At 47.8% G+C, this 21394-nt stretch overlaps 2 protein-coding genes across 2 annotated transcripts in view; both read left to right on the plus strand.

The window, feature by feature from the left end:
- The window catches only part of mxd3 (MAX dimerization protein 3), a 57268-nt gene extending 41644 nt beyond the window's left edge, over positions 1 to 15624 (plus strand). The window contains exons 3-6 of the mRNA XM_029772093.1: positions 7885 to 7914; positions 10803 to 10917; positions 13269 to 13515; positions 15312 to 15624. Of these exons, the coding sequence (XP_029627953.1) occupies positions 7885 to 7914; positions 10803 to 10917; positions 13269 to 13515; positions 15312 to 15430 (511 nt within the window). The 3' untranslated portion in view covers positions 15431 to 15624. The remainder of the gene's footprint in view (positions 1 to 7884; positions 7915 to 10802; positions 10918 to 13268; positions 13516 to 15311) is intronic.
- A 12-nt stretch (positions 15625 to 15636) lies between these two features.
- On the plus strand, positions 15637 to 17685 carry LOC115205782 (bifunctional endo-1,4-beta-xylanase XylA-like). Its single transcript, XM_029772094.1, has 2 exons — positions 15637 to 15714; positions 16087 to 17685. Exons 1-2 carry the CDS (start codon positions 15643 to 15645, stop codon positions 16693 to 16695), a joined length of 681 nt encoding a protein of 226 aa, XP_029627954.1. The 5' UTR covers positions 15637 to 15642; the 3' UTR covers positions 16696 to 17685.
- The last annotated feature ends 3709 nt before the right edge of the window (positions 17686 to 21394 follow it).

Below are 21394 nucleotides of genomic sequence, written 5' to 3' on the forward strand. Positions count from 1 at the left end.
ACTAGTTTGTCTGACAGCTAGCTAGGGACGGGGTGTGGATCTCTGAACCTACTAGTCTGTCTGACAGCTAGGTAGGGACGGGGTGTGGCTCTCTGAACCTACTAGTCTGTCTGATATCTAGCTAGGGACGATGTGTGGCTCTCTGAACCTACTAGTCTGTCTGACAGCTAGCTAGGGATGGGGTGTGGCTCTCTGAACCTACTAGTCTGTCTGACAGCTAGCTAGGGACGGGTTGTGGCTCTCTGAATCTACTAGTCTGTCTGACAGCTAGCTAGGGACGGGATGTGGCTCTCTGAACCTACTATTCTGTTTGTCTGACAGCTAGCTAGGGACGGGGTGTTGCTCTCTGAACCTACTCATTTGTCTGACAGCTAGCTAGGGACGGGATGTAGCTCTCTGCACCTACTAGTCTGTCTGACAGCTAGCTAGGGACGGGTTGTGGCTCTCTGAATCTACTAGTCTGTCTGACAGCTAGCTAGGGACGGGATGTGGCTCTCTGAACCTACTATTCTGTTTGTCTGACAGCTAGCTAGGGACGGGGTGTGACTCTCTGAACCTACTAGTCTGTCTGACAGCTAGCTAGGGACGGGGTGTGGATCTCTGAACCTACTAGTCTGTCTGACAGCTAGCTAGGGACGGGGTGAGGCTCTCTGAACCTACTAGTCTGTCTGACAGCTAGCTAGGGACTGGGTGTGGCTCTCTGAACCTACTAGTTTGTCTGACAGCTAGCTAGGGACGGGGTGTGGATCTCTGAACCTACTAGTCTATTTGTCTGACAGCTAGGTAGGGACGGGGTGTGGCTCTCTGAACCTACTAGTCTGTTTGTCTGACAGCTAGCTAGGGACGGGATGTGGCTCTCTGTACCTACTAGTCTGTCTGACAGCTAGTTGGGGACGGGGTGTGGCTCTCTGAACCTACTAGTCTGTCTGACAGCTAGCTAGGGACGGGGTGTGTCTCTTTGAAACTACTAGTCTGTCTGACAGCTAGCTAGGGACGGGGTGTGGATCTCTGAACCTACTAGTCTGTTGTCTGACAGCTAGCTAGGGACGGGGTGTGGCTCTCTGAACCTACTAGTCTGTCTGACAGCTCGCTTGGGACGGGGTGTGGCTCTCTGAACCTACTAGTTTGTCTGACAGCTAGCTAGGGACGGGGTGTGGCTCTCTGAACGTACTAGTCTGTTTGTCTGACAGCTAGCTAGGGACGGGATGTGGCTCTCTGAACCTACTAGTCTGTTTGTCTGACAGCTAGCTAGGGACGTGGTGTGGCTCTCTGAACCTACTAGTCTGTCTGACAGCTAGCTAGGGACGGGGTGTGGCTCTCTGAAACTACTAGTCTGTCTGACAGCTAGCTAGGGACGGGGTGTGGATCTCTGAACCTACTAGTCTGTTGTCTGACAGCTAGCTTGGGACGGGGTGTGGCTCTCTGAACCTACTAGTCTGTCTGACAGCTAGCTAGGGACGGGATGTTGCTCTCTGAACCTACTAGTCTGTCTGACAGCTAGCTAGGGACGGGGTGTTGCTCTCTGAACCTACTCGTTTGTCTGACAGCTAGCTAGGGACGGGGTGTGGCTCTCTGAACCTACTAGTCTGTCTGACAGCTAGCTAGGGACGGGATGTGGCTCTCTGAACCTACTAGTCTGTCTGACAGCTAGCTAGGGACGGGGTGTTGCTCTCTGAACCTACTCGTTTGTCTGACAGCTAGCTAGGGAAGGGATGTGGCTCTCTGCACCTACTAGTCTGTCTGACAGCTAGCTAGGGACGGGCCGTGGCTCTCTGAATCTACTAGTCTGTCTGACAGCTAGCTAGGGACGGGATGTGGCTCTCTGAACCTACTATTCTGTTTGTCTGACAGCTAGCTAGGGACGGGGTGTGACTCTGAACCTACTAGTCTGTCTGACAGCTAGCTAGGGACGGGGTGTTGCTCTCTGAACCTACTAGTCTGTTTGTCTGACAGCTAGCTAGGGACGGGGTGTGACTCTCTGAACCTACTAGTCTGTCTGACAGCTAGCTAGGGACGGGGTGTTGCTCTCTGAACCTACTAGTCTGTCTGACAGCTAGCTAGGGACGGGGTGAGGCTCTCTGAACCTACTAGTCTGTCTGACAGCTAGCTAGGCACTGGGTGTGGCTCTCTGAACCTACTAGTTTGTCTGACAGCTAGCTAGGGACGGGGTGTGGCTCTCTGAAACAACTAGTCTGTTTGTCTGACAGCTAGGTAGGGACGGGGTGTGGCTCTCTGAAACTACTAGTCTGTTTGTCTGACAGCTAGCTAGGGATGGGGTGTGGCTCTCTGAACCTACTAGTCTGTCTGACAGCTAGCTAGGGACGGGATGTGGCTCTCTGAACCTACTAGTCTGTCTGACAGCTAGCTAGGGACAGGGTGTTGCTCTCTGAACCTACTCGTTTGTCTGACAGCTAGCTAGGGACGAGATGTGGCTCTCTGCACCTACTAGTCTGTCTGACAGCTAGCTAGGGACGGGTTGTGGCTCTCTGAATCTACTAGTCTGTCTGACAGCTAGCTAGGGACGGGATGTGGCTCTCTGAACCTACTAGTCTGTTTGTCTGACAGCTAGCTAGGGACGGGGTGTGACTCTCTGAACCTACTAGTCTGTCTGACAGCTAGCTAGGGACGGGGTGTTGCTCTCTGAACCTACTAGTCTGTTTGTCTGACAGCTAGCTAGGGACGGGGTGTGACTCTCTGAACCTACTAGTCTGTCTGACAGCTAGGTAGGGACGGGATGTGGCTCTCTGAACCTACTATTCTGTTTGTCTGACAGGTAGCTAGGGACGGGGTGTGACTCTCTGAACCTACTAGTCTGTCTGACAGCTAGCTAGGGACGGGGTGTTGCTCTCTGAACCTACTAGTCTGTCTGACAGCTAGCTAGGGACGGGGTGATGCTCTCTGAACCTACTAGTCTGTCTGACAGCTAGCTAGGGACTGGGTGTTGCTCTCTGAACCTACTAGTTTGTCTGACAGCTAGCTAGGGACGGGGTGTGGATCTCTGAACCTACTAGTCGGTCTGACAGCTAGCTAGGGATGGGGTGTGGCTCTCTGAAACTAGTCTGTTTGTCTGACAGCTAGCTAGGGATGGGGTGGGGCTCTCTGAACCTACTAGTCTGTCTGACAGCTAGCTAGGGACGGGGTGTGGCTCTCTGAACCTACTAGTCTGTCTGACAGCTAGCTAGGGACGGGGTGAGGCTCTCTGAACCTACTAGTCTGTCTGACAGCTAGCTAGGGACTGGGTGTGGCTCTCTGAACCTACTAGTTTGTCTGACAGCTAGCTAGGGACGGGGTGTGGATCTCTGAACCTACTAGTCTGTCTGACAGCTAGCTAGGGACGGGGTGTGGCTCTCTGAACCTACTAGTCTGTCTGATATCTAGCTAGGGACGGGGTGTGGCTCTCTGAACCTACTAGTCTGTCTGACAGCTAGCTAGGGATGGGGTGTGGCTCTCTGAACCTACTAGTCTGTCTGACAGCTAGCTAGGGACGGGTTGTGGCTCTCTGAATCTACTAGTCTGTCTGACAGCTAGCTAGGGACGGGATGTGGCTCTCTGAACCTACTATTCTGTTTGTCTGACAGCTAGCTAGGGACGGGGTGTTGCTCTCTGAACCTACTCATTTGTCTGACAGCTAGCTAGGGACGGGATGTAGCTCTCTGCACCTACTAGTCTGTCTGACAGCTAGCTAGGGACGGGTTGTGGCTCTCTGAATCTACTAGTCTGTCTGACAGCTAGCTAGGGACGGGATGTGGCTCTCTGAACCTACTATTCTGTTTGTCTGACAGCTAGCTAGGGACGGGGTGTGACTCTCTGAACCTACTAGTCTGTCTGACAGCTAGCTAGGGACGGGGTGTTGCTCTCTGAACCTACTAGTCTGTCTGACAGCTAGCTAGGGACGGGGTGAGGCTCTCTGAACCTACTAGTCTGTCTGACAGCTAGCTAGGCACTGGGTGTGGCTCTCTGAACCTACTAGTTTGTCTGACAGCTAGCTAGGGACGGGGTGTGGCTCTCTGAAACTACTAGTCTGTTTGTCTGACAGCTAGGTAGGGACGGGGTGTGGCTCTCTGAAACTACTAGTCTGTTTGTCTGACAGCTAGCTAGGGACGGGGTGTGGCTCTCTGAACCTACTAGTCTGTCTGACAGCTAGCTAGGGACGGGATGTGGCTCTCTGAACCTACTAGTCTGTCTGACAGCTAGCTAGGGACAGGGTGTTGCTCTCTGAACCTACTCGTTTGTCTGACAGCTAGCTAGGGACGGGATGTGGCTCTCTGCACCTACTAGTCTGTCTGACAGCTAGCTAGGGACGGGTTGTGGCTCTCTGAATCTACTAGTCTGTCTGACAGCTAGCTAGGGACGGGATGTGGCTCTCTGAACCTACTATTCTGTTTGTCTGACAGCTAGCTAGGGACGGGGTGTGACTCTCTGAACCTACTAGTCTGTCTGACAGCTAGCTAGGGACGGGGTGTTGCTCTCTGAACCTACTAGTCTGTTTGTCTGACAGCTAGCTAGGGACGGGGTGTGACTCTCTGAACCTACTAGTCTGTCTGACAGGTAGGTAGGGACGGGATGTGGCTCTCTGAACCTACTATTCTGTTTGTCTGACAGGTAGCTAGGGACGGGGTGTGACTCTCTGAACCTACTTGTCTGTCTGACAGCTAGCTAGGGACGGGGTGTTGCTCTCTGAACCTACTAGTCTGTCTGACAGCTAGCTAGGGACGGGGTGAGGCTCTCTGAACCTACTAGTCTGTCTGACAGCTAGCTAGGGACTGGGTGTTGCTCTCTGAACCTACTAGTTTGTCTGACAGCTAGCTAGGGACGGGGTGTGGATCTCTGAACCTACTAGTCGGTCTGACAGCTAGCTAGGGATGGGGTGTGGCTCTCTGAAACTAGTCTGTTTGTCTGACAGCTAGCTAGGCATGGGGTGGGGCTCTCTGAACCTACTAGTCTGTCTGACAGCTAGCTAGGGACGGGGTGTGGCTCTCTGAACCTACTAGTCTGTCTGACAGCTAGCTAGGGACGGGGTGAGGCTCTCTGAACCTACTAGTCTGTCTGACAGCTAGCTAGGGACTGGGTGTGGCTCTCTGAACCTACTAGTTTGTCTGACAGCTAGCTAGGGACGGGGTGTGGATCTCTGAACCTACTAGTCTGTCTGACAGCTAGGTAGGGACGGGGTGTGGCTCTCTGAACCTACTAGTCTGTCTGATATCTAGCTAGGGACGATGTGTGGCTCTCTGAACCTACTAGTCTGTCTGACAGCTAGCTAGGGATGGGGTGTGGCTCTCTGAACCTACTAGTCTGTCTGACAGCTAGCTAGGGACGGGTTGTGGCTCTCTGAATCTACTAGTCTGTCTGACAGCTAGCTAGGGACGGGATGTGGCTCTCTGAACCTACTATTCTGTTTGTCTGACAGCTAGCTAGGGACGGGGTGTTGCTCTCTGAACCTACTCATTTGTCTGACAGCTAGCTAGGGACGGGATGTAGCTCTCTGCACCTACTAGTCTGTCTGACAGCTAGCTAGGGACGGGTTGTGGCTCTCTGAATCTACTAGTCTGTCTGACAGCTAGCTAGGGACGGGATGTGGCTCTCTGAACCTACTATTCTGTTTGTCTGACAGCTAGCTAGGGACGGGGTGTGACTCTCTGAACCTACTAGTCTGTCTGACAGCTAGCTAGGGACGGGGTGTGGATCTCTGAACCTACTAGTCTGTCTGACAGCTAGCTAGTGACGGGGTGAGGCTCTCTGAACCTACTAGTCTGTCTGACAGCTAGCTAGGGACTGGGTGTGGCTCTCTGAACCTACTAGTTTGTCTGACAGCTAGCTAGGGACGGGGTGTGGATCTCTGAACCTACTAGTCTATTTGTCTGACAGCTAGGTAGGGACGGGGTGTGGCTCTCTGAACCTACTAGTCTGTTTGTCTGACAGCTAGCTAGGGACGGGGTGTGGCTCTCTGAACCTACTAGTCTGTCTGACAGCTAGCTAGGGACGGGATGTGGCTCTCTGAACCTACTAGTCTGTCTGACAGCTAGCTAGGGACGGGGTGTTGCTCTCTGAACCTACTCGTTTGTCTGACAGCTAGCTAGGGACGGGATGTGGCTCTCTGCACCTACTAGTCTGTCTGACAGCTAGCTCGGGACGGGTTGTGGCTCTCTGAATCTACTAGTCTGTCTGACAGCTAGCTAGGGACGGGATGTGGCTCTCTGAACCTACTATTCTGTTTGTCTGACAGCTAGCTAGGGACGGGGTGTGACTCTCTGAACCTACTAGTCTGTCTGACAGCTAGCTAGGGACGGGGTGTTGCTCTCTGAACCTACTAGTCTGTTTGTCTGACAGCTAGCTAGGGACGGGGTGTGACTCTCTGAACCTACTAGTCTGTCTGACAGCTAGGTAGGGACGGGATGTTGCTCTCTGAACCTACTATTCTGTTTGTCTGACAGCTAGCTAGGGACGGGGTGTGACTCTCTGAACCTACTAGTCTGTCTGACAGCTAGCTAGGGACGGGGTGTTGCTCTCTGAACCTACTAGTCTGTCTGACATCTAGCTAGGGACGGGGTGTGGCTCTCTGAAGCTACTAGTTTGTCTGACAGCTAGCTAGGGACAGGGTGTGGCTCTCTGAACCTACTAGTCTGTCTGACAGCTAGCTACGGACTGGGTGTGGCTCTCTGAACCTACTAGTTTGTCTGACAGCTAGCTAGGGACGGGGTGTGGCTCTCTGAACCTACTAGTCTGTTTGTCTGACAGCTAGCTAGGGACGGGATGTTGCTCTCTGAACCTACTAGTCTGTCTGACAGCTAGCTAGGGACGGGATGTGGCTCTCTGAACCTACTATTCTGTTTGTCTGACAGCTAGCTAGGGACGTGGTGTGGCTCTCTGAACCTACTAGTCTGTCTGACAGCTAGCTAGGGACGGGGTGTGGCTCTCTGAACCTACTGGTCTGTCTGACAGCTAGCTAGGGATGGGGTGTGGCTCTCTGAAACTAGTCTGTTTGTCTGACAGCTAGCTAGGGACGGGGTGTGGCTCTCTGAACCTACTAGTCTGTCTGACAGCTAGGTAGGTACGGGATGTGGCTCTCTGTACCTACTAGTCTGTCTGACAGCTAGTTGGGGACGGGGTGTGGCTCTCTGAACCTACTAGTCTGTCTGACAGCTAGCTAGGGACGGAGTGTGGCTCTCTGAACCTACTAGTCTGTCTGACAGCTAGCTAGGGACTGGGTGTGGCTCTCTGAACCTACTAGTTTGTCTGACAGCTAGCTAGGGACGGGGTGTGGCTCGCTGAACCTACTAGTCTGTTTGTCTGACAGCTAGCTAGGGACGGGATGTGGCTCTCTGAACCTACTAGTCTGTCTGACAGCTAGCTAGGGACGGGATGTGGGTCTCTGAACCTACTATTCTGTTTGTCTGACAGCTAGCTAGGGACGTGGTGTGGCTCTCTGAACCTACTAGTCTGTCTGACAGCTAGGTAGGGACGGGGTGTGGCTCTCTGAACCTACTAGTCTGTTTGTCTGACAGCTAGCTAGGGACGGGGTGTGGCTCTCTGAACCTACTAGTCTGTCTGACAGCTAGCTAGGGACGGGGTGTTGCTCTCTGAACATACTCGTTTGTCTGACAGCTAGCGAGGGACGGGATATGGCTCTCTACACCTACTAGTCTGTCTGACAGCTAGCTAGGGATGGGGTGTGGCTCTCCGAACCTACTAGTCTGTCTGACAGCTAGCTAGCTAGGGATGGGGTGTGGCTGTTGTCAGCATTTGGTTGCACTGAAGAATGTGTGCTGACTAGTCTACTTTTTATTGTTAAAATTATTAAAATATATTATGAATATGTAATAATGACTTTATGCTTTAGTGCTTTATAAACTCACTAATAATGAATTGTGCTTTCTATGTTCACAGGACAGTCCATAATGAGTTGGAGAAGCACAGGTAAAATAACCATTTTATCAGTCCTGTGACCTTCTACCTTTTACAACCACTGTGTAGATTTCCATTAGTACATGTCTAATTATAATAGTAACAACACGGCATACAACTAAAGATAACTCTTAAAAGTGCCACTGAACACAGCAGATTGACAAGCGGGTTTTTCTGTTGTTCATTAGAAAAAACAAATTTCAGTGCTTGGAGGTGTGTTTCCTGACAGATTCTGCGTTTGGTTAATGATGATTGTCCCTCATCAGACACTGTAGACGCGTAAGCCTAATTCACTTCCTCAAAATCCCCAGAATTAATCTAAGACAACTCAAGAAATCTGTAGTTAATTTTGACGTTTTATTCCAAGGATGTTTTATTTAGGCAATTTTACATCTAACTAAGTTGTTTGGTGCAGTATTTGCAAAGTGCAATGCTTTGTCTTATGTAAACAAAGTCGGAGGTGCTGGGCAGGTCTGTCTCACTGTCTGTGCTATTGGATAGAGAGCAATCCCAGCAACTGTTTATTTATTTATATTTATTTAACCTTTATTTAACTATGCAAGTCCGCTAAGAACATATTGTTATTTACAATGACGGCCTACCAAAAGGCTTCCTGTGGGAACGGGGATTAAAAATTAAAACAATATATAAATATAGGACAAAACACACATCACGACGAGACAACACTACATAAAGAGAGACCTAAGACAACAACATAGCAAGGCAGCAACACATGATAACACAGCATGGTAGAAACACAACATGACAACAACATGGTAGCAGCACAACATGACAACAACATGGTAGCAGCACAAATCAAATCAAATCAAATCAAATCAAATTTATTTATATAGCCCTTCGTACATCAGCTGAAATCTCAAAGTGCTGTACAGAAACCCAGCCTAAAACCCCAAACAGCAAGCAATGCATGTGAAAGAAGCACGGTGGCTGGGAAAAACTCCCTAGGAAAAACTCCTGAGAAAGGCCAAAAACCTAGGAAGAAACCTAGAGAGGAACCAGGCTATGAGGGGTGGCCAGTCCTCTTCTGGCTGTGCCGGGTGGATATTATAACAGAACATGGTCAAGATGTTAAAATGTTCGTAAATGACCAGCATGGTCAAATAATAATAATCATAGTAATTGTCGAGGGTGCAACAAGCACGTCCGGTGAACAGGTCAGGGTTCCGTAGCCGCAGGCAGAACAGTTGAAACTGGAGCAGCAGCATGGCCAGGTGGACTGGGGACAGCAAGGAGTCATCATGCCAGGTAGTCCTAGGGCTCAGGTCCTCCGAGAGAAAGAAAGAAAGAAAGAAAGAGAGAATTAGAGAGAGCATATTTACATTCACACAGGACACCGGATAAGACAAGAGAATACTCCAGATGTAACAGACTGACCCTAGCCCCCCGACACATAAACTACTGCAGCATAAATACTGGAGGCTGAGACAACATGGTAGCATGGTAGCAGCACAAAAAACATGGTACAAACATTATTGGGCACAGACAACAGCACAAAGGTCAAGAAGGCAGAGACAACAATACATCATGCAAAGCAGCCACAACTGTCAGTAAGAGTGTCCATGATTGAGTCTTTGAATGAAGAGATGGAGATAAAACGGTCCAGTTTGAGTGTTTGTTGCAGCTCGTTCCAGTCGCTAGCTGCAGCGAACTGAATAGAGGTTCACCCCGTTAGTGTCAAATCAAAACCCAACCTTCACTTACTTGTTGTGACGCACATATGTTCCAAACTTAGTTTTAGATGAGAATGACTTTATTTAAATGTATTTAGTTATTATTTTTTTTACCCCTTTTTTTCTCCCCGATTTCGTGGTATCTAATTGGTAGTTACAGTCTTGTCTCATCGCTGCAACTCTTGTACGGACTCAGGAGAGGCGAAGGTCGAGAGCCGTGCGTCCTCCGAAACACAACCGTGCGTCCTCCGAAAAACGTTTCCTCCGAAACGGCACTGCTTCTTGACACAGTGCCCCACTTAACCCGGAAGCCAGCCGCACCAATGTGTCGGAGGAAACGCCCTACACCTGGCAACCGTGTCAGCGTGCACTGCGCCCGGCCCGCCACAGGAGTCGCTAGAGCGCGATGGGACAAGGACCTCCCAGCCGGCCAAACCCTCCCCTAACTCGGACGACGCTAGACCAATTGTGCTCCACGCCATAAATCTCCCGGTCGTGGCCGGCTGCGACAGAGCCTGGACTCAAACCCAGAATCTCTAGTGGCACAGCTAGCACTGCGCCACTCGAGAGGCAGATAATGACTTTATGACCAAAATTATCCTATTTACATTTTGTAAGCAATTTTGACACAATAACTGTCTGTGACTCATATCGATGCCACACACCGTTTTCAAAGGGATTCGATGCTTTTTAAAGACAGCCACTCCTTAATATCTTATTTCATTTCATCTTTAAGTGCAACTGGGCTTGAGTTCTATTAAATATTAAAGGGCAGGAGTCCATCTCCTGTTTCTGTAGAGTGAACCAGAACGGCCCATAGGGCAGGAGTCCATCTCCTGTTTTCTGTAGTGTAAACCAGAACGGCCCATAGGGCAGGAGTCCATCTCCTGTTTTCTGTAGTGGGAACCAGAACGGCCCATAGGACAGGAGTCTATCTCCTGTTTCTGTACAGTGAACCAGAACGGCCCATAGGGCAGGAGTCCATCTCCTGTTGTCTGTAGTGTGAACCAGAATGGCCCATAGGGCAGGAGTCCATCTCCTGTTTCTGTACAGTGATGCAGCTTAATGTACAGTACACCCCCTGGACAGGGCACTAGTCTATGGCAGGGTCTAGTTTATGAATAGTTATATTATTGTAACAGACGTGCTCAGTTGAGATATTGTTTAATTGTGTTGTTGTAACATTGTTTCATTGTGTTGTTGTAACAGACGTGCTCAGTTGAGGCACCACCTGGAACAGTTGAAGCAGCAGGTTCCTCAGTTGTCTGACTCCATGAGAAACACCACCCTGAACCTGCTGAGACGGGCTCAGACACACATCAAGGTGAGATGAACACACAGCTAAACCCTAAACCCTACCCTAAACCCTAACCACTACCCAAAACCCTACCCTAACCACTACCCTAACCACTACCCTAAACCCTACCCTAACCCTAAACACTACCCTAAACCCTACCCACTACCCTAAACCCTAACCACTACCCAAAACCCTACCCTAAACCCTAACCACTACCCTAAACCCTACCCTAAATCCTACCCGAACCACTACCCTAAACCCTACCCGAACCCTAAACACTACCCTTAAAGGGATACTTAGGGATTTTGACGATGAGGCCCTTTATCTACTGACCCAGAGTCAGATGAACTCATGGATACCATTTTCACGTCCAGTATGAAGGAAGTTGGAGGTAGTTTCACAGGGCCAATGCTAACTAGTGTTAGCGCAATGACTGGAAGTCTATGGCTATCTGCTAGCATGCTCTCTCTCTCTCTCTCTCTCTCTCTCTCTGTATAACTACTCGTCTCTCTCTCTCTCTGTATAACTGTACTCATGTCTCTCTCTCTCTCTCTCTCTCTCTCTGTGTGTGTGTATAACTGTACTCATCTCTCTCTGTATTAGAGGTCGACCGATTCTGATTTTTCAACGCCGATACCGATTATTGTAGGACCCAAAAAAAAGCCGATACCGATTAATCGGCCGTTTTTTATTTTTACAAACATTTTTTTGTAATAATGACAATTACAACAATACTGAATGAACACTTATTTTAACTTAATATAATACATCAATAAAATCAATTTAGCCTCAAATAAATAATGAAACATGTTCAATTTGGTTTAAATAATGCAAAAACAAAGTGTTGGAGAAGAAAGTAAAAGTGCAAATGTGCCATGTAAGAAAGCTAACATTTAAGTGCCTTGCTCAGAACATGAGAGCATATGAAAGCTGGTGGTTCCTTTTAACATGAGTCTTCAATGTTCCCAGGTAAGAAGTTTTAGGTTGTAGTTATAGGACTATTTCTCTCTATACGATTTGTATTTCATATACCTTTGACTATTGGATGTTCTTATAGGCACATTAGTATTGCCAGTGTAACAGTATAGCTTCCGTCCCTCTCCTCGCTCCTACCTGGGCTTGAACCAGGAACACATCGACAACAGCCACCCTCGAAGCAGCGTTACCCATGCAGAGCAAGGGGAACAACTACTCCAAGTCTCAGAGCGAGTGACGTTTGAAACGCTATTAGCGCGCACCCACTAACTAGCTAGCCATTTCACATCGGTTACACCAGCCTAATCTCGGGAGTTGATAGGCTTGAAGTCATAAACAGCGCGATGCTTGAAGCACAGCGAAGAGCTGCTGGCAAAACGCACTAAAGTGCTGTTTGAATGAATGCTTACGAGCCTGCTGCTGCCTACCATCGCTCAGTCAGACTGCTCTATCAAATCATAGACTTAATTGTAACATAATAACACACAGAAATATGAGCCTTAGGTCATTAATATGGTCGAATCCGGAAACTATCATCTCGAAAACAAAACGTTTTTCCTTTCAGTGAAATACGGAACCTGTCCGTATTTTATCTAACTGGTGGCATCCCTAAGTCTAAATATTCCTGTTACATTGCACAACCTTCAATGTCATGTCATAATTATGTACAATTCTACCAAATTAGTTTGCAACGAGCCAGGCGGCCCAAACTGTTGCATATACCCTCTTCTTACTGCATTCGCGTAACAGGCAGGCTCCTCGTGGAGTGCAATGTAAAGCAGGTGGTTAGAGCGTTGGACTAGTTAACCGTAAGGTTGCAAGATTGAATCCCTGAGCTGACAAGGTAAAAATCTGTCGTTCTGCCCCTGAACAAGGCAGTTAACCCACCGTTCCTAGGCCGTCATTGAAAATAAGAATGTTTTCTTAACTGACTTGCCTAGTTAAATAAAGGTCAAAAAAAAAAACGGCAAAATCGGCATCCAAAAATACCGATTTCTGATTGTTATGAAAACCTCAAATCGGCCCTAATTAATCGGCCATTCCGATTAATCGGTCGACATCTACTCTGTATAACTGTACTCATCTCTCTCTCTCTTTATAACTGTCCTCATCTCTCTCTCTCTTTATAACTGTCCTCATCTCTCTCTCTCTCTCTGTATAACTGTCCTCATCTCTCTCTCTCTCTCTCTGTATAACTGTCCTCATCTCTCTCTCTCTCTCTCTGTATAACTGTCCTCATCTCTCTCTCTCTCTCTGTATAACTGTCCTCATCTCTCTCTCTCTCTCTCTCTCTCTCTCTGTATAACTGTCCTCATCTCTCTCTCTCTCTGTATAACTATCCTCATCTCTCTCTCTCTCTCTCTGTATAACTGTCCTCATCTCTCTCTCCTTCGCCCCATCAGAAGCTACAGGAGCAGGATGAACGTGCGGAACAGTTAAAGGGTCGTCTGCGTTGGGAGCAGAGAGAGCTGAGGGTGAGGCTGGAGCAGCTACAGGGACATGGAGGCCTGGGGGGTCTGACTGGTCTGGGCCCTGGGGGTCTGACTGGTCAGGGTCTGGGAGGAACAGGAGTGGTCTCAGAGAGGATGAGGAACGACAGTCTGGGATCAGCAGCCATGTCCTCTTCAGAGAGGTCTGACTCTGACAGAGGTGAGTCTCTCAGTCGTCACAGCTGCATGTTTAGTAACCAATCACAGCTGTCTTACCCATGTTTAGTAACCAATCACAGCTGTCTTACCCATGTTTAGTATCTCTCTCAAAACAGAACCCGGGGATATCCATTTGTTAGGGAGAACATCTTCAGCTTTTGTTGACGGAAGTGTTTTCACACTGAGATGGTCTCTGTCCCAGGTCTCCTCCGTGTTCAGTGTTGTCCTCTCAGGGATATGAGATGGTCTCGGCCCCAGCTCTCCTCCGTGTTCAGTGTTGTCCTCTCAGGGATATGAGATGGTCTCTGTCCCAGCTCTTCTCCATGTTCAGTGTTGTCCTCTCAGGGATATGAGATGGTCTCTGTCCCAGCTCTTCTCCGTGTTCAGTGTTGTCCTCTCAGGGATATGAGATGGTCTCTGTCCCAGCTCTTCTCTGTGTTCAGTGTTGTCCTCTCAGGGGTCTGAGATGGTCTCGGCCCCAGCTCTCCTCCGTGTTCAGTGTTGTCCTCTCAGGGGGTCTGAGATGGTCTCTGTCCCAGCTCTTCTCTGTGTTCAGTGTTGTCCTCTCAGGGGTCTGAGATGGTCTCGGTCCCAGCTCTCCTCCGTGTTCAGTGTTCTCCTCTCAGGGATATGAGATGGTCTCGGTCCCAGCTCTCCTCCGTGTTTAGTGTTCTCCTCTCAGGAATATGAGATGGTCTCGGTCCCAGCTCTCCTCCGTGTTTAGTGTTCTCCTCTCAGGGATATGAGATGGTCTCGGCCCCAGCTCTCCTCCGTGTTCAATGTTGTCCTCTCAGGGGTCTGAGATGGTCTCGGTCCCAGCTCTCCTCCGTGTTCAGTGTTCTCCTCTCAGGGATATGAGATGGTCTCGGTCCCAGCTCTCCTCCGTGTTTAGTGTTCTCCTCTCAGGGATATGAGATGGTCTCGGTCCCAGCTCTCCTCCGTGTTTAGTGTTCTCCTCTCAGGGATATGAGATGGTCTCGGTCCCAGCTCTCCTCCGTGTTTAGTGTTCTCCTCTCAGGGATATGAGATGGTCTCGGCCCCAGCTCTCCTCCGTGTTCAATGTTGTCCTCTCAGGGGTCTGAGATGGTCGGGGCCCAGCTCTCCTCCGTGTTCAGTGTTCTCCTCTCAGGGATATGAGATGGTCTCGGTCCCAGCTCTCCTCCGTGTTTAGTGTTCTCCTCTCAGGGATATGAGATGGTCTCGGCCCCAGCTCTCCTCCGTGTTCAGTGTTGTCCTCTCAGGGATATGAGATGGTCTCGGCCCCAGCTCTCCTCCGTGTTCAGTGTTGTCCTCTCAGGGATATGAGATGGTCTCGGCCCCAGCTCTCCTCCGTGTTCAGTGTTGTCCTCTCAGGGATGTGAGATGGTCTCTGCCCCAGCTCTCCTCCGTGTTCAGTGTTGTCCTCTCAGGGATGTGAGATGGTCTCGGTCCCAGCTCTTCTCCGTGTTCAGTGTTGTCCTCTCAGGGATGTGCGATGGTCTCGGTCCCAGCTTTCCACCGTGTTCAGTGTTCATCTCCATTTTCAAGTGTTAGGGATATAGGTCTACAACTTCAGGTTTTGTCGACCGAAGTGTCCAGAGGTGTTCATGTTTAAAGTTTTTCAGCTTAGTGTTTCATATCAGAGAAATACGGTGTCTTAAGTACAACTAAAACACACATTGATTATACCAGAAGATTTTTAGGAGAAATTTGAGTCTGCGATTGAACAGATTATTTTTTTCCCCCAGTCATTTTTGACAGATTATAGATTGTCTTTGATAACCTGAGATGTGTTTTGTTGTTTTTTTGTCGTTGCAGAAGACGTAGAGGTTGATGTGGAGAGTATAGTGTTTGAGTGTCTGGACTCTGATGGACTGGGGACGGTCCATGGCATGGATCACTGTTACTCCAGCAGCCCCGCCTGGGCCGGGCTATGACCTACCTGCTACTGTATACTACACACACCCTTCTGGAGGGACACATCGGCGTCTTATGTCAGCTAGTGCCACGATTCCCACCTGCACTGTCGGCTTTTAAGGGACGAGCGTCGCGTTGGAGTGACGCCACCTGACGTAAGACAATGGGGACACACACAGGAGGAAAAACATTCCAAATAGGACAAAGGACAAAAGAATAAGGAAAGAAGAAGATGAGGAACAACGTCAACAACATTACAATACAGGGACAGGACAGCTGGAACAACCTCAACATTACAATACAGGAACAGGACAGCTGGAACAACCTCAACAACATTACAATACAGGAACAGGACAGCTGGAACAACCTCAACAACATTACTGTACAGGAACAGGACAGCTGGAACAACCTCAACAACATTACAATACAGGAACAGGACAGCTGGAACAACCTCAACAACATTACAATACAGGAACAGGACAGCTGGAACAACCTCAACAACATTACAATACAGGAATAGGACAGCTGGAACAATCTCAACAACATTACAATACAGGAATAGGACAGCTGGAACAATCTCAACAACATTACAATACAGGAACAGGCCAGCTGGAACAACCTCAACATTACAATACAGGAACAGGCCAGCTGGAACAACCTCAACATTACAATACAGGAACAGGACAGCTGGAACAACCTCAACAACAGTACAATACGGGAACAGGACAGCTGGAACAACCTCAACAACATTACAATACAGGAACAGGACAGCTGGAACAACCTCAACAACATTACAATACAGGAACAGGACAGCTGGAACAACCTCAACAACATTACTGTACAGGAACAGGACAGCTGGAACAACCTCAACAACATTACTGTACAGGAACAGGACAGCTGGAACAACCTCAACAACATTACTTTACAGGAACAGGACAGCTGGAACAACCTCAACAACATTACTGTACAGGATCAGGACAGCTGGAACAACCTCAACAACATTACTGTACAGGAACAGGACAGCTGGAACAACCTCAACAACATTACTGTACAGGAACAGGACAGCTGGAACAACGTCAACATTACTGTACAGGACAGCTGGAACAACGTCAACATTACTGTACAGGAACAGGACAGCTGGAACAACCTCAACATTACTGTACAGGAACAGGACAGCTGGAACAACCTCAATAACATTACTGTACAGGAACAGGACAGCTGGACTACACACAACAACAACCAGGGAAAAGTGATCACTTTTTTAAAAATGTTTTATTTTATCTAACTTCTCATTCAGCTCTGACTTACTGTGAGCTGAATCTGTTTTTAAAATATATATTTAGCTCAAATCTCTGAGCAGGTTTTTATCTTAGTCTGACCTCTTAAACAGCCTCCACTCAAGGACAGTCCAACCATAATTCGGTGGATGCTTATACTTGTCCTATTTAACACATGTACCTGTGTGTATTATAAGCATGTGTGAATTGGAAATGTGTTTTGTTTCCATGTCCCAACTCCCCCCCCTGAGACACCTTCAGAGTCACAGCCTGGGTCAGCCATTACCATTAGGGTTAAGTGCCTTGCTCAAGGGCACATCGGCAGATTTTTTTGCTTGGAGATTCAAACTAGCAACCTTTCGGTTACTGGCCCACCGCTCTAACCACTCGGCTAGCTGCCGCCGTATGAATGGCGGTAGGAACCATTGAGCGTCATTATACTTTCTCACCACAGTATCACTGACTTCAAATAGAAACAACAGGGTAGTATTCATTAGAAAACATACTGAAACAATAAGAAAAGCTCTGTTTTGTTTTCCGTTGCAAAAAGTTTTGCGACCGTGTGCTCTTAATGAATACGACCCGTTTAATGAAGGCGATTCGAACCGAGCGTCATGGATTGAATAGGTGCTCAAGGTGCTGTGCTCACTGTCCACAAGCGTTATGAAAACACCAGACATGGCCCAATAATGTAGTGCATTACTTTAGACAGGGCCCAATAATGTAGTGCACTACTTTAGACAGGGCCCAATAATGTAGTGCACTACTTTAGACAGGGCCCAATAATGTAGTGCACTACTTTAGACAGTGCCCTATAATGTAGTGCACTACTTTAGACAGGACCCAATAATGTAGTGCACGATATAGGGCAGGGTTTCCCAACTGGTGGCCGGCCAGTAGGGGATTGTATTTATTTATTGTTGTACATCAGACTATAAAAACACCATCAAATCAATTTGATTTAATCTACTAATTATCTGTAATTATGTTCCGCCCCAGTCTACGAATTATTTGTAATTATGTTCTGGCCCCAGTCTACGAAATATCTGTAATTATGTTCCGGCCCCCAGTCTACTAATTATCTGTAATTATGTTCCGGCCCCAGTCTACTAATTATCTGTAATTATGTTCCGGCCCCCAGTCTACTAATTATCTGTAATTATGTTCCGGCCCCCAGTCTACTAATTATCTGTAATTATGTTCCGGCCCCCAGTCTACTAATTATCTGTAATTATGTTCCGGCCCCCAGCCTACTAATTATCTGTAATTATGTTCCGGCCCCCAGTCTACTAATTATCTGTAATTATGTTCCGGCCCCCAGTCTACTAATTATCTGTAATTATGTTCCGGCCCCCAGTCTACTAATTATCTGTAATTATGTTCCGGCCCCCAGTCTACTAATTATCTGTAATTATGTTCCGGCCCCAGTCTACTAATTATCTGTAATTATGTTCCGACCCCCAGTCTACTAATTATCTGTAATTATGTTCCGGCCCCCAGTCTACTAATTATCTGTAATTATGTTCCGGCCCCCAGTCTACTAATTATCTGTAATTATGTTCCGACCCCCAGTCTACTAATTATCTGTAATTATATTCCGGCCCCCAGTCTACTAATTATCTGTAATTATGTTCCGGGCCCCAGTCTATGAATTATCTGTAATTATGTTCCGGGCCCCTGACCATCCACTCAACTTAGGGAACAGGGAACCCTTAGGGACCCGTACCAGTTCACCAAACGGTGCTACAATCTTTTGCTCTAAGGTCTTCTTTGCAATATCTCTATATTGGAAAACACTGCCTTAAACTCTCCAGCCTTTCGCTCCAGCTAACAAGCTTCAGGAATATTATAACGTATTGTCACCTTGTACAGCATTTATTAAGTCTGTAGTCTGTCTGTCTGTTCTGTTATTGTGACTAAGTCTGTCCTTTTATTTGATTTGATTTATATTTGTTATTTTGTTTTGTTGCACAAAACTATCCACATAGCACTTCTTCTTTGCATCCTAAAAAGCACAATAATTCCCTTTTCTAGTGCACTACTGTTGACCAGGTTCCATAAGGCTTCGGTTAAAGTAGTGCACTTTATACGACAGGGGTTCTCAAACTTTCATCAGGGACCCCCCCACTCATAATCAGAACTGGAGTGAGATAAAAGACAAAAAAACATAGTTCAAGTAATTACACTAGGACTAGGGCAGTGCATGGCTTCCCTCCATATGGAGCCTCCGACCACATTTTCAGATCCAGCATAAATTGTCCCTTAAGAACATGCATTGTATTACAATCTCAAAGATTATTCCACGGATCCCTTGGACAAAATGTGTTTTGGACAAAAAAAACATGTATCTTTGAGAACCCCTGGTCTGGCTGTTGACCCCCTTGCAGTACAGACCCCACTTTGAGGACCCCTGATATAGGGTATAGGGTGCTATTTGGGGATGTACCCTTTATATCTTGTAAAGGTTGTGGGTAATATCACTCTGAGCAATGCTTCTACTGAACTGGGGTGAGTTTCTCCAGAAAACAAAGATCATCTTTTAGCCTTTAGATCATTGTTTATCCATTGGACTTGAGATGAAATTTTATGTTTTTAGGAAATGCACCCCTGAAATTTCCCGGACATAAATTAAGATTACTGTAGTCCTGGACAAAAAAAAACATTTTCCTTTGAGCTTGCTTTTTAATCCACGGCTGAGGCAGGGATTCAATCCGGTCACGGGTTATAGGCATTGGGGGTTATAGGCATTGCCGTTTTTAAAGGTAATGTTCCCCGCATCTCGTGGAGAACCCATTCACAGTAAACGCTACATATGGCAGCTCAATCGGAAATTACCTTTACACCCGCGATGCCTATAACCCGCGATCGGATTTAATCCGCTCTAAATCGTGTGTCCAGGAAACCACCATCTTTTAATTACCTAGCCATATTGTAACAAGACTGTTTGTGCTTCATGAGTTTAACAGTTTAATTAGTTTCATGTTTCTGATGTGGACATTATGGAACTCATAGGAAATGCAGGTGTCTTTGCTAAGTGTCCATACGGGTGCTATAATGGTGCATATTTTGCAAACATTTGATTTACAATTGCTCGTATGAACTTGAAGTCATTCTGTCTGGATTTCAAGTCATTGAATATGTATTACTCATTATATCTTGACTATACCTGCAATAGATGCCACCATGTTAGGACAATAGTACATGTTTGGGTAAAAAGCATTATTTTGATATGTAATACAGTACTTGCAATTTACATTAATGCAACTGTAGCCTTGGATGCCAGGCTTAGCCAATGAGACAAGATTTGGAAGGATGGGGCTCTGCGAGACTGATGCAGCTGTCTTACAAGTACCAGTCTACTAAAACTAAACTCACTGTGGATTTCATCCTCTGAGGTGACTGCCTGCCTGGAAGTTACCCACTGAGGTGACTGACTGCCTTCAGGATGTTACCCATTGAGGTGCGCCGACTGCCTGCCTGGATGTTACCCACTGAGGTGACTGACTGACTGCCTTCAGGATGTTACCCATTGAGGTGCGCCGACTGCCTGCCTGGATGTTACCCACTGAGGTGACTGACTGACTGCCTTCAGGATGTTACCCATTGAGGTGCGCCGACTGCTTGCCTGGATGTTACCCACTGAGGTGACTGACTGACTGCCTGGAAGTTACCCACTGAGGTGCGCTGACTGACTGCCTGCCTGCCTGTTACCCACTGAGGTGACTGACTGCCTGGATGTTACCCACTGAGGTGCGCTGACTGCCTGCCTGCCTGCCTGCCTGTTACCCACTGAGGTGCGCTAACTGCCTGCCTGGATGTTACCCACTGAGGTGACTGACTGACTGCCTTCAGGATGTTATCCACTAAGGTGACTGACTGCCTTCAGGATGTTACCCATTGAGGTGCGCTGACTGACTGACTGCTCGCCTGTTACCTACTGAGGTGACTGACTGCCTGGATGTTACCCACTGAGGTGCGCTGACTGCCTGCCTGCCTGTTACCCACTGAGGTGCGCTGACTGCCTGCCTGGATGTTACCCACTGAGGTGACTGACTGACTTCCTTCAGGATGTTATCCACTAAGGTGACTGACTGCCTTCAGAATGTTACCCACTGAGGTGACTGCCTGCCTGCTTGCCTGTTACCCACTGAGGTGACTGCCTGCCTGCTTGCCTGTTACCCACTGAGGTGACTGACTGCCTGCCTGGAAGTTACCCACTGAGGTGCGCTGACTGACTGGAAGTTACCCACTGAGGTGACTGACTGCCTTCAGGATGTTACCCATTGAGGTGCGCTGACTGACTGCCTTCAGGATGTTACCTACTGAGGTGACTGACTGCCTGCCTTCAGGATGTTACCTACTGAGGTGACTGACTGCCTGCCTTCAGGATGTTAATACCCCAACAAGATGCCTTATGACCTTGTCATTGCAACAAGAAAATGTCTGTATATCTGTATGCACTTAAGTCTTCCTCTGTCCCAGTACAATTACGTAGCATTTGTATACTAGGGTATGTATGCCTTTTGTATGAATAAATATTTGTAATATTTAATACTAATCACTTCCTTGTTATTCAAAGGCAGTATGAGATTATTTGAGGAAGACAATGAAAAAAAAAAAAAAAGATTACAAAATGATCCAGAAACATAAAGTATTTATTGGTATTCATCAATAAGTCGATACTGTTACTCAAACATAGCACATTCA

The sequence above is a fragment of the Salmo trutta genome, chromosome 13 (genome assembly GCF_901001165.1).
Source record: "Salmo trutta chromosome 13, fSalTru1.1, whole genome shotgun sequence".
NCBI lineage: Eukaryota > Metazoa > Chordata > Actinopteri > Salmoniformes > Salmonidae > Salmo > Salmo trutta.

What these genes read in the sequence shown, in the direction of transcription:
- LOC115205782 (XM_029772094.1), top strand. Translation starts at nt 15,643, where the DNA reads ATGAGGAACAACGTCAACAACATTACAATACAGGGACAGGACAGCTGG. An exon ending in ACCTCAACATTACAATACAG is followed by an intron (nt 15,715 to 16,086) that starts GAACAGGACAGC and finishes ATTACAATACAG; the next exon opens with GAACAGGACAGCTGGAACAA.